Source organism: Setaria italica, chromosome VIII (assembly GCF_000263155.2).
Source record: "Setaria italica strain Yugu1 chromosome VIII, Setaria_italica_v2.0, whole genome shotgun sequence".
NCBI lineage: Eukaryota > Viridiplantae > Streptophyta > Magnoliopsida > Poales > Poaceae > Setaria > Setaria italica.
The window spans coordinates 14,422,296-14,438,864 of record NC_028457.1 but is presented as its reverse complement, the minus strand read 5'-3'; the positions used below and the strand labels follow the sequence as shown (position 1 = coordinate 14,438,864).

Here is a 16,569-nt window from a genome sequence, read left to right as displayed (position 1 = left end):
CCGCCGCCGCCCCCTTCGGATCTGGCCGCCGCCGCCCCCTTCTTCCCCTTCCCCGGCTCCCTCCCCTCCGCCGGATCCGCGCCCCCTCCGGCGCGGATCCGGCGGCCCCCACCTCCGGCGGCGCGGATCCGGATCTGGCGCGTGGTGGGCGATAGCGGTAGGCGGCAGCGGGCGTGGCGGCGGCGGCGGGCGGCAGCGGGCGTGGCGGCATCGGCGGGCGGCAGCGGCGTGGCGGCAGCGGCGTGGCCGTAGCGGGCGGCAGCGGCGTGGCGGCAGCGGCGGGCGGCAGCGGCGTGGCGGCATCGGCGTGGTGGCGGCGGGCGGCAGCGGCGTGGCGGCAGCGGCGGGCGGCAGCGGCGTGGCGGCGGGCGTGGCGGCAGCGGGCGGCGTGGTGGCCGTGGCCGTGGATGGCCTGGGCGTGGCGGCAGCGGCGTGGCGGCGGGCGTGGCGGCAGCGGCGGGCGGCAGCGGGCGTGGCGGCAGCGGGCGGCGTGGTGGCCGTGGCCGTGGATGGCCTGGGCGTGGCGGCGGCGGCGGCGGCCAGGGGTATGTTTTTTTTTATTTTTTTTCTGGAAAATAGTTTGCCGTGTGTTTTTTTCCACTCGGCACACTCTTTGCCGAGTGCCCGAGCAAAGACACTCGGGAAACTTAGCTTTGCCGAGTGAAATTTTGCCGTGTGCTCTTCGCCGAGTGTTACACTCGGCGAAGACGTTGCCGAGTGTTTTTGGGGTTTCGCCGAGTGCCCCAGGCACTCGGCGATTTATAGCTTTCCCGTAGTGCTTCCTAGGAACCCTATTCAGTGAGTACATGGTAGTCCTTAATGCATGCATCCACAAAGACAGAGGAACATCGCAATAACTTAACATGCTTCTAATAACCATTTCCATGGGAGTAAGGTTCCGCCTTTCAGCCACTTCGTTTTGATGAGGTGTTCCCGGCATTGTATACTATGCACAAATACCACAACTTTCAAGAAACTTTGCAAATGGGCCTGGACATTGCCCACTTTCATCATATTTTCCTAAAAATTCAGCTCCTCTATCAGACTTCACCACCTTTACTTTTCTATCAAGTTGCCCTTCAACCTCATTCACAAACAACTCAAGGACGCTTGTGGCATGAGACTTTCATGCAACAAGTATATATAACAATAACGTGAGAAATCATCAATAAAGATAATGAAATATTTTGGTTCCATCGCATTCTAAATTAGTGTGAGTGTACCTGGCCGAGCATGTTTTGGTTCCATCGTTGGCTTCACTCGGCTCACCTCACCTAGCAAGGCGAGCGTTGCCAGGCATGCGAGGCAAACTCGCTCTCCTTCAGAAGCAAGAAAAAACCTCGCCGGCGCAAGCCCCGAGGAAAGATCGCCTGGCTCCCAAATGGTTGCTCCGCTTCAATTTCTCGGCGAGCAAGGCGAGGCGAGTGGTTACTTGAGAACCAAACATACCCTACATCTCCTGCCTGAGTCATGGCCCTCCAGGCCCCCAACAATGATCCTTCTGTCTCTCTCTCACTCACTCAGCCATCTCCTCCTTTTGGTTCCCTTTCCTCTACTTTTATGTCTCTCGTGCACACACCAACGCTTCGGTGTGAGCTTTGATGTGTAGCTGCGCTGGAGGCAGGAGGAGGCGTCGAGTGGCGGCGGTCGGTGCCAACGCGTCCTCAACAATGTGGTAGCGGGGCTGCCGGGATCCGGTTCCCGCGGCAAAGGAGCACCATTCCCTTTCTCCTTCCTCCTTTGTTGCGGCAGATGCGGTAACTAAGACCCAGCGTGCTAGGGTGTCATCATCCATGAGCGAGGTGTCCAATACTAGCCGCCGGCGCGTGGGGGGCGATGGATCCCGACCTTTGGAGCAGCTTCCGTTTTTTCCTTTTTTTTATTAATTTGAATTTTTTCTTATTTTTTGTGTTTCAAACTATTTCTATTCATAAATTTTGATGAGATTGTTTGTTCATAAGTTTGTGCGCATAATTGTTGTGGCATATATTTTGTGCGCATAAGTTTTGTTCTGTAACGTAACTTTTGAATGCAACTTTTTTATATAAATAGTGTTAACATAATTTGTGTATATAAATTATGTTCATAAGTTTTTTATATTATTTTCTGTATATAATTTATGTTTATATAACTTTTGGTCTACAAGTTTTCGTATGTATAGGTATTTTTGTATATATAAATTCTGCAAATAAGTTGTGTTTTTCAACAAAAGTGAAACTAAAGTGCCATGCAGCAAAAGAATGGGGCGGATTTGGTGCAGCAGCACGATAACCCCCTCTACGCTAGGGCGGTGCGCTGGCGAGCTCGCGTGCGGGGCACGAACAGCCGGAAAGAGGAATCTGCGGAAGGAAAATTTCCCAAAAGGGAGATGGGTGATGTCGGAGATTGCAGGCCAAGAGCCTTCTGGCGCGCGCTAATTAGGAGTGCCCTATGTACTCCCACGTCCACAAATATAAGGGATAATATTTAGGAATAATTGGATAGAGGAAAATAGAAAAATGCTTGTACCCCTCATTAGTGCCCCCTCGTCCCTGGACTGGTTTTGATAATGCAAGGCACGAGATTGAATGGTAGGTTACCCGAGCGATATAGGATTAAGATGGGAACATAACTGGGCGTTTAATAAGATTTGCAATGGTGAGTTAGTTAGTGATTTTCTTATAATATTATAATCAGAATACATTATGTTTATGGACGAAATTTGAACAGCTAATTCCTTGAGCAAAGGAGGGAGTAGTACTGTACTCATTTTTAAACGTTTGGCTACAAACTTTGGAACGTAGTATAGATCCGAAATGCGTTAATGCAAAAATGTGTGATAAATACACCAATCAGGGTGGTGGCTGTGGTTGTGGAAACAAATATATATTTGCATCTAAGACTGTTGCTTTGTGCAGATAGCAGGGAACATTGCCGCCGTATCGTCTTCTCTACACGTTGGCAAAGCAGGACCAATGGTTCACACAGGGGCGTGCATAGCTGCAATTTTCGGCCAGGGAGGCTCACGCAAGTACGGCCTCACCTGCCGTTGGCTACGCTACTTCAAGAACGACCGTGACCGCCGTGACCTGGTGACCATCGGCGCCGGCGCTGGGGTCGCGGCCGCGTTCCGTGCACCAGTGGGTGGCGTGCTGTTCGCCCTCGAGTCCCTCTCGTCATGGTAAATAAGCATTTCTATCCAACACATTGAGAACTGAAACAACAACCATCCTCGCTGTATGTTGACGCTGTGCATTGCGCCATTGCTGATATATGCATGATTAAGGTGGCGGAGCGCGCTCATCTGGCGGTCCTTCTTCACGACGGCGGTGGTGGCAGTTGTCCTGCGGCTATTCATCGAGCTGTGCGGGAGCGGGAGATGTGGGATGTTCGGGCAGGGCGGGCTAATCATGTACGGCGTGAGCACGATGTTCGACGACCTTATCACCTACCACCTCAAGGACATCCCCATCGTCATCCTCATCGGTGTTGCAGGCGCGCTGCTTGGGGGACTCTACAACTTCCTCATGATGAAGGTTCTACGAGTCTACAACATGATCAATGAGTACGACTCTCTCTCTCTCTCTCTCTCTCTCTCTCTCTCTCTCTCTCTCTCTCTCTCTCTCTCTCTCTCCCCCCTTTCTTTTCCCATGTTCGGAGAACACCATTTTATGCATAGCCTAAGCATTCAAGTCAATCAGTAATGTTTCATGATATAACCTCGAGGTCTTCATGATTAATTAAGTTATGTTTTCTAATTAATTTGCAGGGGAGGCCGAGCGCACAAGCTACTGATGGCGGCCACCGTCTCGATATTAACGTCATGCTGCCTCTTCGGCCTGCCGTGGCTTGCACCATGCCGGCCGTGCCCCACGACTGGGTCTCCTCCATCGCCAGATGGAACCTGCCACGCACTGAATCGTTTCCGGCGGTTCCACTGCCCTCCGGGCCACTACAACGACCTGGCCAGTCTTTTCCTCAACATCAACGACGACGCCATCCGGAACCTCTACTCCACCGGCACCAACGACGTCTACCACACGGGTTCCATGATCACCTTCTTCGTGGCGTCCTACGCTCTTGGCGTGCTCAGCTATGGCGTCGTCGCACCTTCAGGCCTGTTCGTTCCCATCATCCTCACTGGTGCCACGTACGGGCGCCTCGTCGCCATGTTGCTCGACGGCCACTCCGGCCTCGACCACGGGCTCGTGGCCATTCTCGGCTCCGCTTCCTTCCTCGGCGGAACGCTCCGAATGACGGTGTCCGTGTGCGTCATCATCCTCGAGCTCACCAACAACCTGCTCCTCCTGCCGCTCGTCATGCTCGTGCTTCTCATCTCCAAGACAGTCGCTGATTCCTTCAACTCCAGCATCTACGATCTTATCCTGCAGCTCAAAGGGCTGCCCCACCTCGACGGACATGCCGAGCCGTACATGCGGCAACTGACTGTCGGCGACGTGGTAGCCGGCCCACTCAGGAGCTTCAACGGCGTGGAGAAGGTCGGGAACATCGTGCACATACTCCGGACAACGGGTCACAACGCGTTCCCCGTCGTCGACGAGCCGCCGTTCTCACCGGCGCCAGTTCTGTACGGGCTGGTGCTGCGCGCGCATCTCTTGGTGCTGCTCAAGAAGAGGGAGTTTCTGCGAGCACAGGAGCTGAGGTACCCGAAGGAGTACGTGGCCGGGAGGTTCCAGGCGGAGGACTTCGACAAGCGCGGGTCTGGGAAGCAGGACACTATCGGCGCTGTGCAGCTGTCGCCGGAGGAGATGGAAATGTATGTGGACCTACACCCATTCACCAACACGTCGCCGTACACGGTGGTTGAGACCATGTCACTGGCGAAGGCGCTCGTGCTGTTCCGGGAGGTCGGGTTGCGCCACCTCCTCGTCGTGCCCAAGGCATGCGACGTAGGTTCAACTAAAATATATGCACGTACTCTTCTGTAGCGTTCATCGAATTCTTCTTTCATGGTTATTAGTTAGGTGAGCCAACATGTTATGTGCTCTTATTGCAGAGGTCGCCGGTGGTCGGCATCTTGACGAGGCATGACTTCATGCCAGAGCATATCCTGGGACTGCACCCAGTCCTGCTCGGGAGCCGGTGGAAGAGGCTCCGGTGGCAGAAGGGCGCCGTGGCCAAGTACTTCCGTTCCCTTCTGGTGTGGATCGCAAACAGCAGCTGAAGGAAATATATTATTGCTGCTGGCAGGATGCTTGCTTGCTCTCGGTACGTCATCGCATTGTTACCAAGACGGCTATATCAGCATTTTTAGTAAAATGAAACTGCCACTCTCGGTGCACAATTTCAATGTACACTTTCGTATATAGGCTGCAACATTTAATTGTGGCATGATGTTGTGATCAAATATATCATGTGAACTATGTAACCTTTTGTATATAAATTAGTAGCATATTAATTAGAATATGGTAACATTGGCCAATAATCATGTGTTATATGTTTATATTTCTCCATCACTTGCATTTGAAAACTCATGTAGGTAAATAACTCCCCATGGAGCAGTTTCACATTCACATGATAGATACGGAGCATTCACATTCGCAAACTTAAGAGATAATTGACCAAAATAACTTAAAGTGTCCACTGACATCCAAATTGAAATACTACTCAAATAAATCACCCAACTAACATAATTGGAAACTTTAAATCCAATGCCTTTCATCTTCTCAAGCCTTCCATCTTCCATATTCCTCGGTCCACTGGAAACCTGCAATCAAAATATTGTCATGTGCAGGGTCAGATTGGTACCAGAAACCGAGCAACATAGGTGCAGGTTCAGAAAAAAAAATTATCTCTGAACATGCTAACAAATTGTAACAGAAACCAATATGACAGGACCAAGCTACTAGTGTGTGCTGGCAAAACAGAGTACTACATATCAGCTACTAGTACCCCAAGCTAGATGCCAGGACCAAGCTGACAGAACTATCCAACATTATGTGTAAACAAAGCAGCAAGATGAAGAATAATATTAATACCCTGCTATTTTAGATTATTTATTAGCAAAAAGTAAAGGAGGCAACAGTATATCTATTAGCAACACCTCATTTCCATCAGGTTGCAATCACATCCAAGTGCCCAGTAACATTCAGATATGGAGCATACGCATTGCACAAAGAGGCACTTCAAGAAGCAGATAGTTAAAACCAAGTCAAGCTACTGTCAATTTGGTGCCAAGTTGTCAAATAACCAAGCCAAGCTCTAAAAACAGATCAATCCATAACCTGCCAAGGCGTCAAATAAAAGAGTAGCTCTTGTCAAGCTGTCTAACAAACAAGTACCACATGAGCAGTTACTGTCAAGATTTGCAGTAACATATATCAGACAGGGCCATCTTTTGAAAACTTAAACTGAACAAAGACATGAAGGTTATCATAAGGATCGACTATATAGTGCAAAACTCGATAAGGAAAAGACCTCTGACAGATTATCATTTATTCCATATAGCAATCATCAACATGAATCGTGCAATAGCAATCATGTTAGAGCTGCAAGCCTACACACTGCTTTCCTACAAACCAAAAGTCTCTGTCAATAATACTTAAACTAAAGACTGAAATCCAATGTTCCTGCCTATGTGCAGCACATATTCACTAATACCACTCACTAATACTGGCTGTGAACTGTAACATTCCAAACAAAACATGATGTTTCATCCCCATGATCTACATGAATCGAAATGGTATTGCAGCAGAGATCAATATACTAGTTAAGTACTTCTGCAAATGATATGATCATACACTGTTTCGTGAACAAGAACAGAGAAGATTCCAACAAGTAGAAGAATACCATGGATCATATATGGAAGAGGTCTGGCCGCTGCTACCTCCACATCCAGGCCACTATGGAACGGTTGGCGGTGAGGATGGTGCTGCCGTTGGAGTTGGAGGTGCCGGAGAAGATGTGCCACCACCACTGCGCTTTGCAAAGGAATCATCGGGCATTGTGAAATAATTAGCGAAACCAGGCGATAGCTTCATATATGGAGTAGTTCAAATTTTTATCTTTGTTTCTTAATTTTACAAAGATTTACTCCTCGGGATTAGCCTCGCAGGCGGAACGGGAACGGGAATGTTGTGGTTTCACTGCGCTAAGCTGGTGGCTAAAAGTGGTTTGTACTAGTGGGTTTCACATCAACCAGCAACCTTAACCAGCAAACCCACCAGCAATCTTCTGCTAGCACAAATACCTATTTACACTGGCGGACATCTTTAGTTGCCCACAAGCACATATACATTATATGCTCGTGGTAGGCTTACAATACCCACCAGGACAGATACTTTCTAAGTTGGCGGCTGCTCCGCCCACCATGAAAATATATTTTAACAATAATTTAATATGTTATTTTCTTGAATTATTTAATATTTACATTTTGCACCAGTTTTGAGCTGCCAAATTGAAATGTATCTCCAATTACATAACATGACACAACAAATTTGAATAATATATAGATGGAAATTCCACAGAGATCTGGGGTGATAGATGGATTCCAGATGATTACAAAGGCCGACCGTTAACATTGCCGGATGACCATCCAGTTCACTTAGTTGCAGAACTGAGAACTGGAAGTGGCCAATGGAATGAGGAGTTGATTCGGAATGTCTTCCTTCCGTTGGATGCAGATGCCATTCTTCGTATTCCTTTGGGCCGTGCTGATCGTGATTGTTGGGCCTGGGAGGTAGAAAGACATGGATTATATACGGTAAGGTCTGCTTATCGTTTGCTTGCCAAGTAGCGCCAACACCGGGAGGATGAATCGTTACCTGGAACCCCGATGTGTGGTGACTGGAAGAAGATATGGAAATTGGAAGTTCCCCCAAAAATCAGGGTTTTTTGGTGGAGGGTACTCCATGAGTTTTTACCAGCTCGAGGCATATTACATAAACGACATGTCGACCCTCTCGCCAATTGTGAATCATGTGGGGCTGAAGAGGAAACGATCAAGCATGTCCTAGTTGATTGTTCGATTGCAAGGATATTCTGGAAGTTTGCAAGGGAGATTACTGGTGTTAAACTCCCAAATATGCACCCACTGACATGGGCACGGGACCTTCTTATTGGAGAGGTATGCTCAAGACGCGAAGCAGCGGTGATCATGTGTGGAATGTGGACTTTATGGACAGCAAGAAATAAAAGACGGCATGGGGAGTCTGGCATGACTATGAGACAAGTAATTTTTTGGTCACGTGACACTGCTTCACACCTGTGGCAGATCCTGGATCCAGGTTGCCTCCACATCCAGAACACGATGGTTGCCTCCACATCCAGGTTGGCTGAAGTGCAATACTGATGCGGCTTTTCACGCTAATACACGAACAGGCGGGAGCTGCAGGAGTGATCTTGCGTGTTGAGTGTGGGAGTTTTAAAGGAGCAAAAGCAGTGTGGCATGCACATTCGTTGAATGCTCTCGTAATGAAAGCTGAAGCATGCAAAGTTGGAGTGCAATTTGCTATCCATCTAGGTGTGGAACGGTTGATGCTAGAGACGGACTACAAGGTTCTTGTCGATTTTAGTCCGATATGAGTCACCAACAATCTGAAGTTTCAACAATCACTTCTGGGGAATATACTTTGTGGGAACCCCTTTAGTACCGGGTCAAATAACCGGTACTAAAGGGAGGCCTTTAGTACCGGTTGTTTATACCAACTGGTACTAATTTGGATGACACATCGCGCGTGGCAGAAGCCAATTTAGTACTGGTTGTTTATACCAACCAGTACTAAGTTCTTTTTTCTTTTCTATTTATTTTTTTATTTTCTTTTCTATTTCTTTATTCTATATTAGTATTTCATATTTGTTTCCGTTATGTATACTGCTCTAATACGCTAATATATATAAAGTTGTATTTGAGTTATAGTATTACATTTGAGATAATATTATACATAGATATATTGTGCATACACATATATGAATAATATTACATGGCATCAACTTTTCAAGTTCAACATTTTATATCAACTATTCTGAACCCGAGTTCGGACGGTGATGCAGATTTGATCCATTGTTATGAAACTCTCCAACTGGATTTCCTACCTCGTCCAGAAGAAATCTACTAAGTTGTTCTTAAATTGCCTTGATTTTTTCCTTACCGAGGAGTTCTTCTTTCATGTGCATAATCTATGTCATTAGCAAAGATTATTATATTAGATCAATAGAGCTGCACAATTAGAACTAATTTATTGTTACGAAATTTGTATACGTACTCTGAACTTGTGGTCAGTTATAAGCTTGGGACGTACAAAGCCATGAATGAACTCACATATGTAGTATTCACCCCAGATTCTATCTGAAACACTATATATAGCAAAAGAAGTTATGAAGTATTTGTTGTGTTCAAGGAAGTGACATGAGATGTGCAAATTTAATACATACCTGGAATTCAGAGTGGATATGAAGTTGCTCCTTGAATTCACCTGAGTGATGTTGACAGAAGCGAGCCCATGTTCCGTTCAGCATGTCTATAAGGTTGGTGTATTGATTTTTTGATCTCCTCAGAGAGTCCAGGATATAGACCATGCTTCGATCAACCATGATAACAAGGAGTATCCAGTGGAAACTGTACATATATGCATAGTGAAAAGCTATTAGTCTTATTTTTAACTGCTAGTTCAAAAAATAAAAGAGATAGGAAACACGCTTACTTGAAGTTGTACAGCAGAAGTATGTACTTCTTGTAATGTTGCTTGTCTAAGAAATTATATACATGCTTCAAGGTCCGATTTGGTTTATCTCTTACATTGGCCTCATTTATACCATTCGGGTCCATGAAGCCGACGTCATACAATGCTATCCTCCGGCAAGCTTGAATCTCCATTCTGCATGATACAAAATAGAATAGAAGATAAGACATCGCACAATGACTAGAACGGGAATTTTGACGTTATAGAAAGTTAAACACTTGCAGAACCTAGGGACTGATGAGTGATTTGTCAAGTGCGTCTTGATTATAAAGGAAATAAAGTTCCTTGAGCAGCACATTTATAATGGCATCACCACGGAAATAATGCTGATCTCCAATCTAATCTTCTAGCATGAGTAAACCGGTGGTTGAAGCATCCATGTACCATTGGTGTAATTTGTACATGTTTGTTGGAAGACGGTCCACCGACTGCGGCCACACAAGCTCTTTGTCTAACTCAAATTTCCATTTCCCTACCCTAGGGTGCTTTGGGATGTGATCCTCCCCTCGAAGTAGAGCTGTGGTGAGATTTGTATCTTTGGCAAATAGAAGCATGTTCTTATCAAACTCCGAAAGCACCTGGAGCGGGGCAATCGATTGGTTGGATTGGGTTTCGAGCTATGGAATACTTGACTCACTTTTTTTCTTCTTCTGAAAAAACCTTTGTTATAGTGCTGTTGTAGTCAGATAGCGGTGGTTTTTTTGGCTTTTTTTTCTCCAACTCCATGCATATAATGAAAGCCCGAAATTTAACCTTATCACGTGGTGGATCTTTCTTCACGGGAAGCTTTGGTGCGGAGTGAGATTTAACCTGAGCATCCAATACTGCATCGAGTTCCGCATCAGTCATATCATAAGGTTTCTTGGGGTCTGGTTGCTTCTCCTTCAGCTTCTTTTGCTTCTGCTTTATAGGTGCCGTAGGTGGAACTGAAGGCTTTGTTCACCGTGTAGCCTTGCTCATAACAGGGGTAGGTGGACTCATGCTAGGATCCCTATCAGCTGGCAGAGAGCATGGATTTATGCTAGGATCCCTGTCAGCTAGTGGACAAATGCTTGGATCCCTATTTGCTAGTGGAGAGGGTGCCCTGGTAAATGGCGTATGTGATCTTTCCCTTGAGCCCTGAAGAGATGATCCCAAGGTCGGGGGATTCGGTTGAGGAATCCTTAGAAACCAACCATGGATGGCTTGTCCTAAATTCTTTTCCCCATCACATCCAGGTACCTCCAGTTTGAGGTCATCCTAATCGTCGACCACACAGTCCACCCCAACTTTGGCGTAACCACGATCTGGAATCTCCATGCCATGAATTGTTTGGTCTTGTGTCGGTTGTTCAGCCACACCATAAGCCACGACGATTAGCTTGTTTTTCACAGGAGTAATAAGCTCACAAGGAGCCCTCCTATTGATGTCGTCCACGGGGTGGCGTTGGTTGTCCTCAACCATGTCAGAAGATTCACCAGCTAAGGCTTCCATGGAAGCGACGCTGCTTCGACGCTGAGAGGGGCTTATGTCGACATACAGTTGCTTATTCGCTGGTTTGTTTGCTAAGAGCTAGAGCCACATGCCGGTCGATTGTTTCCTCCATTCTTGCCTCTGTCAAATCTACATGTTCTTACAACTCTCGCAGCTGTCGTGTGTGTTTAGCCTTACTTCTTTGGCGACTTCTGTAGGAATCAATGTGCTCATGAAAGGCAAACATCCATGGAATTACTCCTTTGCCTCGGCAACATCCAGGGTGTTCTGGATTACCTAGTGCCATAGTCAGCTCGTTCGTCTCTTGATCAGGCACGAAAGATCCTTTGGCCCTTGCTTTTATTAACTAAACAAGCCTTGTAGCCGCTTCTCTTAAATCTTGGCCGAACACAAATGATCCATCTTCGAAATTTAGCGTGCTGCCATGTGCATAATACCAATGTTTTGCTCACTCCGGCCATTCGAGAGTCACCGGTACTATTCCCTTAGCAATTATGTCATCTTCCATCCTCTGCCATTTGATGATCTCCTTCTTGTAATCTCCTGGCCCAAGACGATGAAAATATTTCTTCTGATGAGCATTGTCGGTGTCGGTTTTAGTTGCCTTAGCGCTCTTTTGCGACTGCTTGAACTGCACAAATGAATCCTAGTGATCTCTTAACTTTGAGTGCTTCATGAAATCTGGTGTAAGGCCCTTCTTTATGTAGCCTTTGTTAAGGTTCTTCTTGTACGTCTAAAAAGTAATTGCACCCTTCCAAAAGTCCCAATCTTTCACTTTTTATTTGTCTACACCTTCAAACGTGAAGTTTTGTTTTATCTGCTGCCATATGATTTTCTTCTCGTGCTCGGGGACCGTGCTTGTGGGAACCATGCTCTCATCGATTTTAGGGCTTTTCCAATTCTAAAAGCTTATTGGGATGTTATCCCTCACAAGAAACCCAATTTAATTCACCAATTTGATCTTAGCATTGTCTAGAGCAGTTGCTTCAGCCTCTTCATTAAGTTCCGTGATGATGATACGACCCTCTAACTTCTTCTTCGAGCCTAGTTTCCATTTAGGCATGCTCGATCCAGATGGCTAAAAAATAAAAGAACTATTAATTCACAATAATTTTGATAAATAGAGAATTCAAATCATGTTTATGTATAATAATTTCTATACCTCGCCTTGTTGCCCATCATTGCCTCCCTCAGCAATTGGTTGCTCCTCATTGCCATTAATAGACATGTTGAGGTAGATGTCAGTCTGGCTGTGATCGACCTCTTCGTTTGGCGGATCATTCGTGCGACCTTGAGCAATCAAGTCCATTAATCGTGCAGTTGTAACTAATATAATACAAAAAGAATTATTCTAAGAAATCATAGGCATCAACAGAAAAAAGAATGACTACACACAAGAATTAAATACTTGTACAATTTGTTACCGTGAATTACTCATCATTCACAACCATCATAAAATTTCTTGTAACTTCTAAAAAATAAAAAGATTTATTCTAATAATTAGTAGGCATAAACAATTTTCTAATATTTTATGCACAATTATTATAAAAAGAATGACTATAACTTATCCATATAATTACAAAAAATGACTACAAAATGAATGACTAATAGTTATACATTTGTAACAACAAATAACTACAAAAAAGAACAAAATATTTATATAATGTTACAATAAATGACTAAAAAAATTAGTATGCATCATCAAATTGATAATATTTTATGCATATTTCAATAATTTATTGAACTATTTGATGAATTTTGTAACAGTAAATGACAACAAAAATATTTACAACAAAACGTAGTCGTTCACCATCATCAAATTTCTTGGAAATTACTAGAATTATTAAAGTAGTTTTCACTTATTTCTAGATATTTCTAACAATTTACAGGATTTTCTAACATGGCATAATCTATATTGTACAATTTACAATTAATAGGTTTTCCAACAATTTCTGAATTTCTAGCTAATTCAATAATTTTATATAGTTTCTAGCTAATTTCTATAATTTCTACTAATTTTCTACAATTTCTACCTAATTTCATATGATGCAGGAATAAAAAAAGAAAAATAGAAAGAAATGTGACGTCAGCCGACCGCGGGCTTACGTCAGCAGAGAAGACGAAAGAGCCCGCAGCCAGCCGCGCGCGCTTCGTGTGTGAAGGCCAGAGGCGCCGGAGGTGGAGTGGAGGTACCACCCGGCAACGTGTTGGGGAGAGAAGCGGCGCTGGCGGAGTGGAGGCGCCGGCGTTGTCCGGGAGGAGGCCGGCAACGCATCAGAGAGAGAAGGGTTGGTGGCGCATACGTCAGGGAGAGGAGGGCTAGCGACGTCGTCGGGGAGAGGAGTGGCGCTTGGCGGTGGTCAGGGGCAGCGCCAATGTCAGGGAGGGACGCCGTGCTGGTGTCGTGGAGGGTCGGGGAGGCAGGTCGGGGGGCGGTGCCGGTGTCAGGGATGACGCGATGATGGGGCACGCGGTGGCGGCGCCACACGATGATGACGGCGCGCGTCGTGGAGGAGCAAGAGGTCGTCGGGGCGGCAGTGCGGAGGATTTTGTGAGGGCCGGTAGCGCAGAGGATCCTGAAAAATTTCGCTAAGTGACGGAGGAGGAAGACGATGGGGCTAAATACCCCTCTTTAGTACCGGTACTAGCCAGCACCCGGTAGAAAAGGTTGACCCTTTAGTCCTGAGTCCAGCTACTACCCAGTACCAAAGGGGGCAGAACGCGCCAAAACGAAACTGCCCCCCCGGGTGTTGTTATCACCCGGTACTAAAGGGCTTTGTAGCCCACTTTTTTAGCTTCCCACCTAAACATCATTTTATTTTCTTTCTTTTACAATTGCTATTATATTAATTTATTGCGTAGTAAATCAAATAATATTCATAAAAATTGCAAAAATAATTTGTTAACTTGATGTTGATTAGATATACACTATAAAGACATTAGATGCAATTAAATATCAAACATAGTAAAATTATTAATTTTAACTTGGTAAGAGGTTGTAATGGTCATAATTCTTATGTTAACTTTAAAATTAGAAAAAAAATATATTTTGACCACGCAAAAATTTAGAAAAATAGTGCATGTTTACCATGACTTAGTCATGCAATTAAACTTGTTTAATTGTACATAAATTTATTGTTTAAATTTATTGGGGCTAACAAAATGAAATATTTAACATTTTAACCATGGAAAAATTAGTTCTTGTTGTTTAATAGGGTGAGATTTTTACAAACAATATTGTTAATAAATGCATAGAATACATTACATATCATTACATTGCATTATTACATTAATTTGTCACTTGACCACAAAACACAACATAATGTTTCTAATACATTACACATCATCATCTAATGAAACATTAATAACCTTTCTCTTGACAAACGTCCCTTGGTTGTGATCGGGCATAAGCATGGAGCGTGCTCTTTGGGTCAATCTTAGCTGAAAATGGAGGAAGATCATCGAACTGATCATAATCTTCTAAAATGTCAGTTTTGTCCTCAACTCTAACGATTTTTCTTTTCTCTGGAAGAACTATGTGATGCTTTGGCTGGTCAACTAACTTATTAGCACCCTTCTATTTTGGTTTGCTTGACATGTCCTTCACATAGAAAACTTGAATCACATATTTGGCGAGAACGAATGGTTAGTCCCTGTATCCAATCTTGTTGACGTCCACTATTGCCATCCAATAGTTGTCTCTCGTTACGCCTCCTCCAATAAGTTTCACCCATTGGCACCGAAACAAAGAGATTTTCAAAGATCCATAGTCGAGTTCCCATATCTCCTCAATAATACCATAGTATCTATGTTTTTTCCATTGTTGTCTATTGCATTTATACGGACACCACTATTTTGGTTTGTGCCCTTTTGGTCTTAGGCCGCCGTGTAAAATGTGTACCCATTTTATCTTGTATCCTTGGAATGTCGATACTGAGGTAGATGGACCCCTAGCCGACCATGCTAGTTGCTCTTCAATCATGGCATCACCCATTAGTCATCGTCGCAACCAAGAGGCAAAAGTGTCAATGTGATGACATGTAATCTAGGCCTTAGTCTTCTCCTGATTTGAGGACCATACAATGGTCTTGTGCTCCTCCAAGTATGGAGCCTCCCGGGATGATTGTTGTAGAACCATGAAGTGTGCTTTACGAAATGTACTATCATCGATGTCCATCTGAGCTTTCCTCCCTAGTGTGCCCTTTCCCTTAAGTCTCCCCTCATGGCGTAATATAGGGACTCCAATTGAATTCAGGTTGTCAATAAAGTCAACACAAAACTCAATGACCTCCTTTGTTCCATATCTCTTTGTGATGCTTCATTCTGGATAGGCACAATTACGAACATATTTCTTTAGAACTGTCATAAACCTTTCAAAAGGGAACATATTGTGTAGAAATACAGGACTGAAAAAAAATCTTTTCAACAAGGTGGACTAGAAGGTGGGTCATTATATTAAAGAAGAAAGGTGGAAAGACCATCTCAAAGCTGATAAGGCATTGCACCATGTCATTCTGTAGCTTTAGTAGATTGTTTGGATGGATTGCCTTCTAAGCAATCATGTTTAGGAATGCACATAGCTTCATGATTGCCGTTGCAACAGGTAGCAATTGTGTCATTATGATGTGGCAATCATGGGCCTTTAGATTGATAAATTTCTTCTCTTTAATATTTATTATTCCCTATATATTCGAGGAGTAGCCCGATGGGACCTTGATACTATTCAAGCACTCAAACATGCTTTCCTTCTCTTCTTTGCTGAGAGTATAACTTGTAGGATGCAAGTAATATCCATCATCGCTCTTTTCCGGATGTAGACCATCTCGTTGTTTTATATGTTTTAGGTCCTGACGTGCTTCAATTGTATCCTTTGCCTTTCCATATGTACCCAGGAAGCCAAGCACGTGCATGCAAAGATTTTTTGTCAGGTGCATGACATCGATTGCATTATGGACCTCAAGGACTTCCTAATAAGGTAGCTTCCTAAATATAGACTTGTTCCAAATGGGTGCATGTCCGTCCTCGTCGTTCAGAACAGACTGGTTACTAGAGCTATTACCAAAGACTACCCTCACATCCTTTATTATAAAAAATACATGTTTACCATTACGGTGAACGGGCTTTGTATGTTTTTCTAACTCCCCAGCAAAATACTTCCTTTTTCTTTCTTAACGGGTGTTTAGCAGGAAGATATCGACGATGGCTTATATACACAATCTTCCTACAGTGTTTCAATATATGCTACAAGTATCATCTAAACAATGCGTGCAGGCTCAATATCCCTTGTTTGTCTATCCGAACAGATTATCAAGCGCGGCCAATCATTGATGGTTACGAACAATAATGCTTGTAGATTAAAAGTCTCCTTTTTATCCTCATCCCACACACGTACACCTTCTTCCTTCCATAATAGTAA

The 16,569-nt window shown here is 44.5% G+C and overlaps 1 protein-coding gene across 2 annotated transcripts in view; it reads left to right on the top strand.

Moving 5' to 3' along the window:
* Window positions 1-5,443, top strand: part of LOC101786545 (putative chloride channel-like protein CLC-g) — a 14,237-nt gene extending 8,794 nt beyond the window's left edge. Inside the window, exons 3-6 of one of the 2 annotated variants that reach the window (XM_022829121.1) lie at window positions 2,898-3,160; window positions 3,266-3,544; window positions 3,749-4,880; window positions 4,997-5,443. In XM_022829121.1, the coding sequence (XP_022684856.1) occupies window positions 2,898-3,160; window positions 3,266-3,544; window positions 3,749-4,880; window positions 4,997-5,164 (1,842 nt within the window). In that variant the 3' untranslated portion in view covers window positions 5,165-5,443. Of the gene's footprint in view, window positions 1-2,897; window positions 3,161-3,265; window positions 3,545-3,748; window positions 4,890-4,996 lie in introns of both variants that reach the window. The other variant, XM_004979110.4, reaches the window with a different exon arrangement.
* Window positions 5,444-16,569: the final 11,126 nt, after the last annotated feature.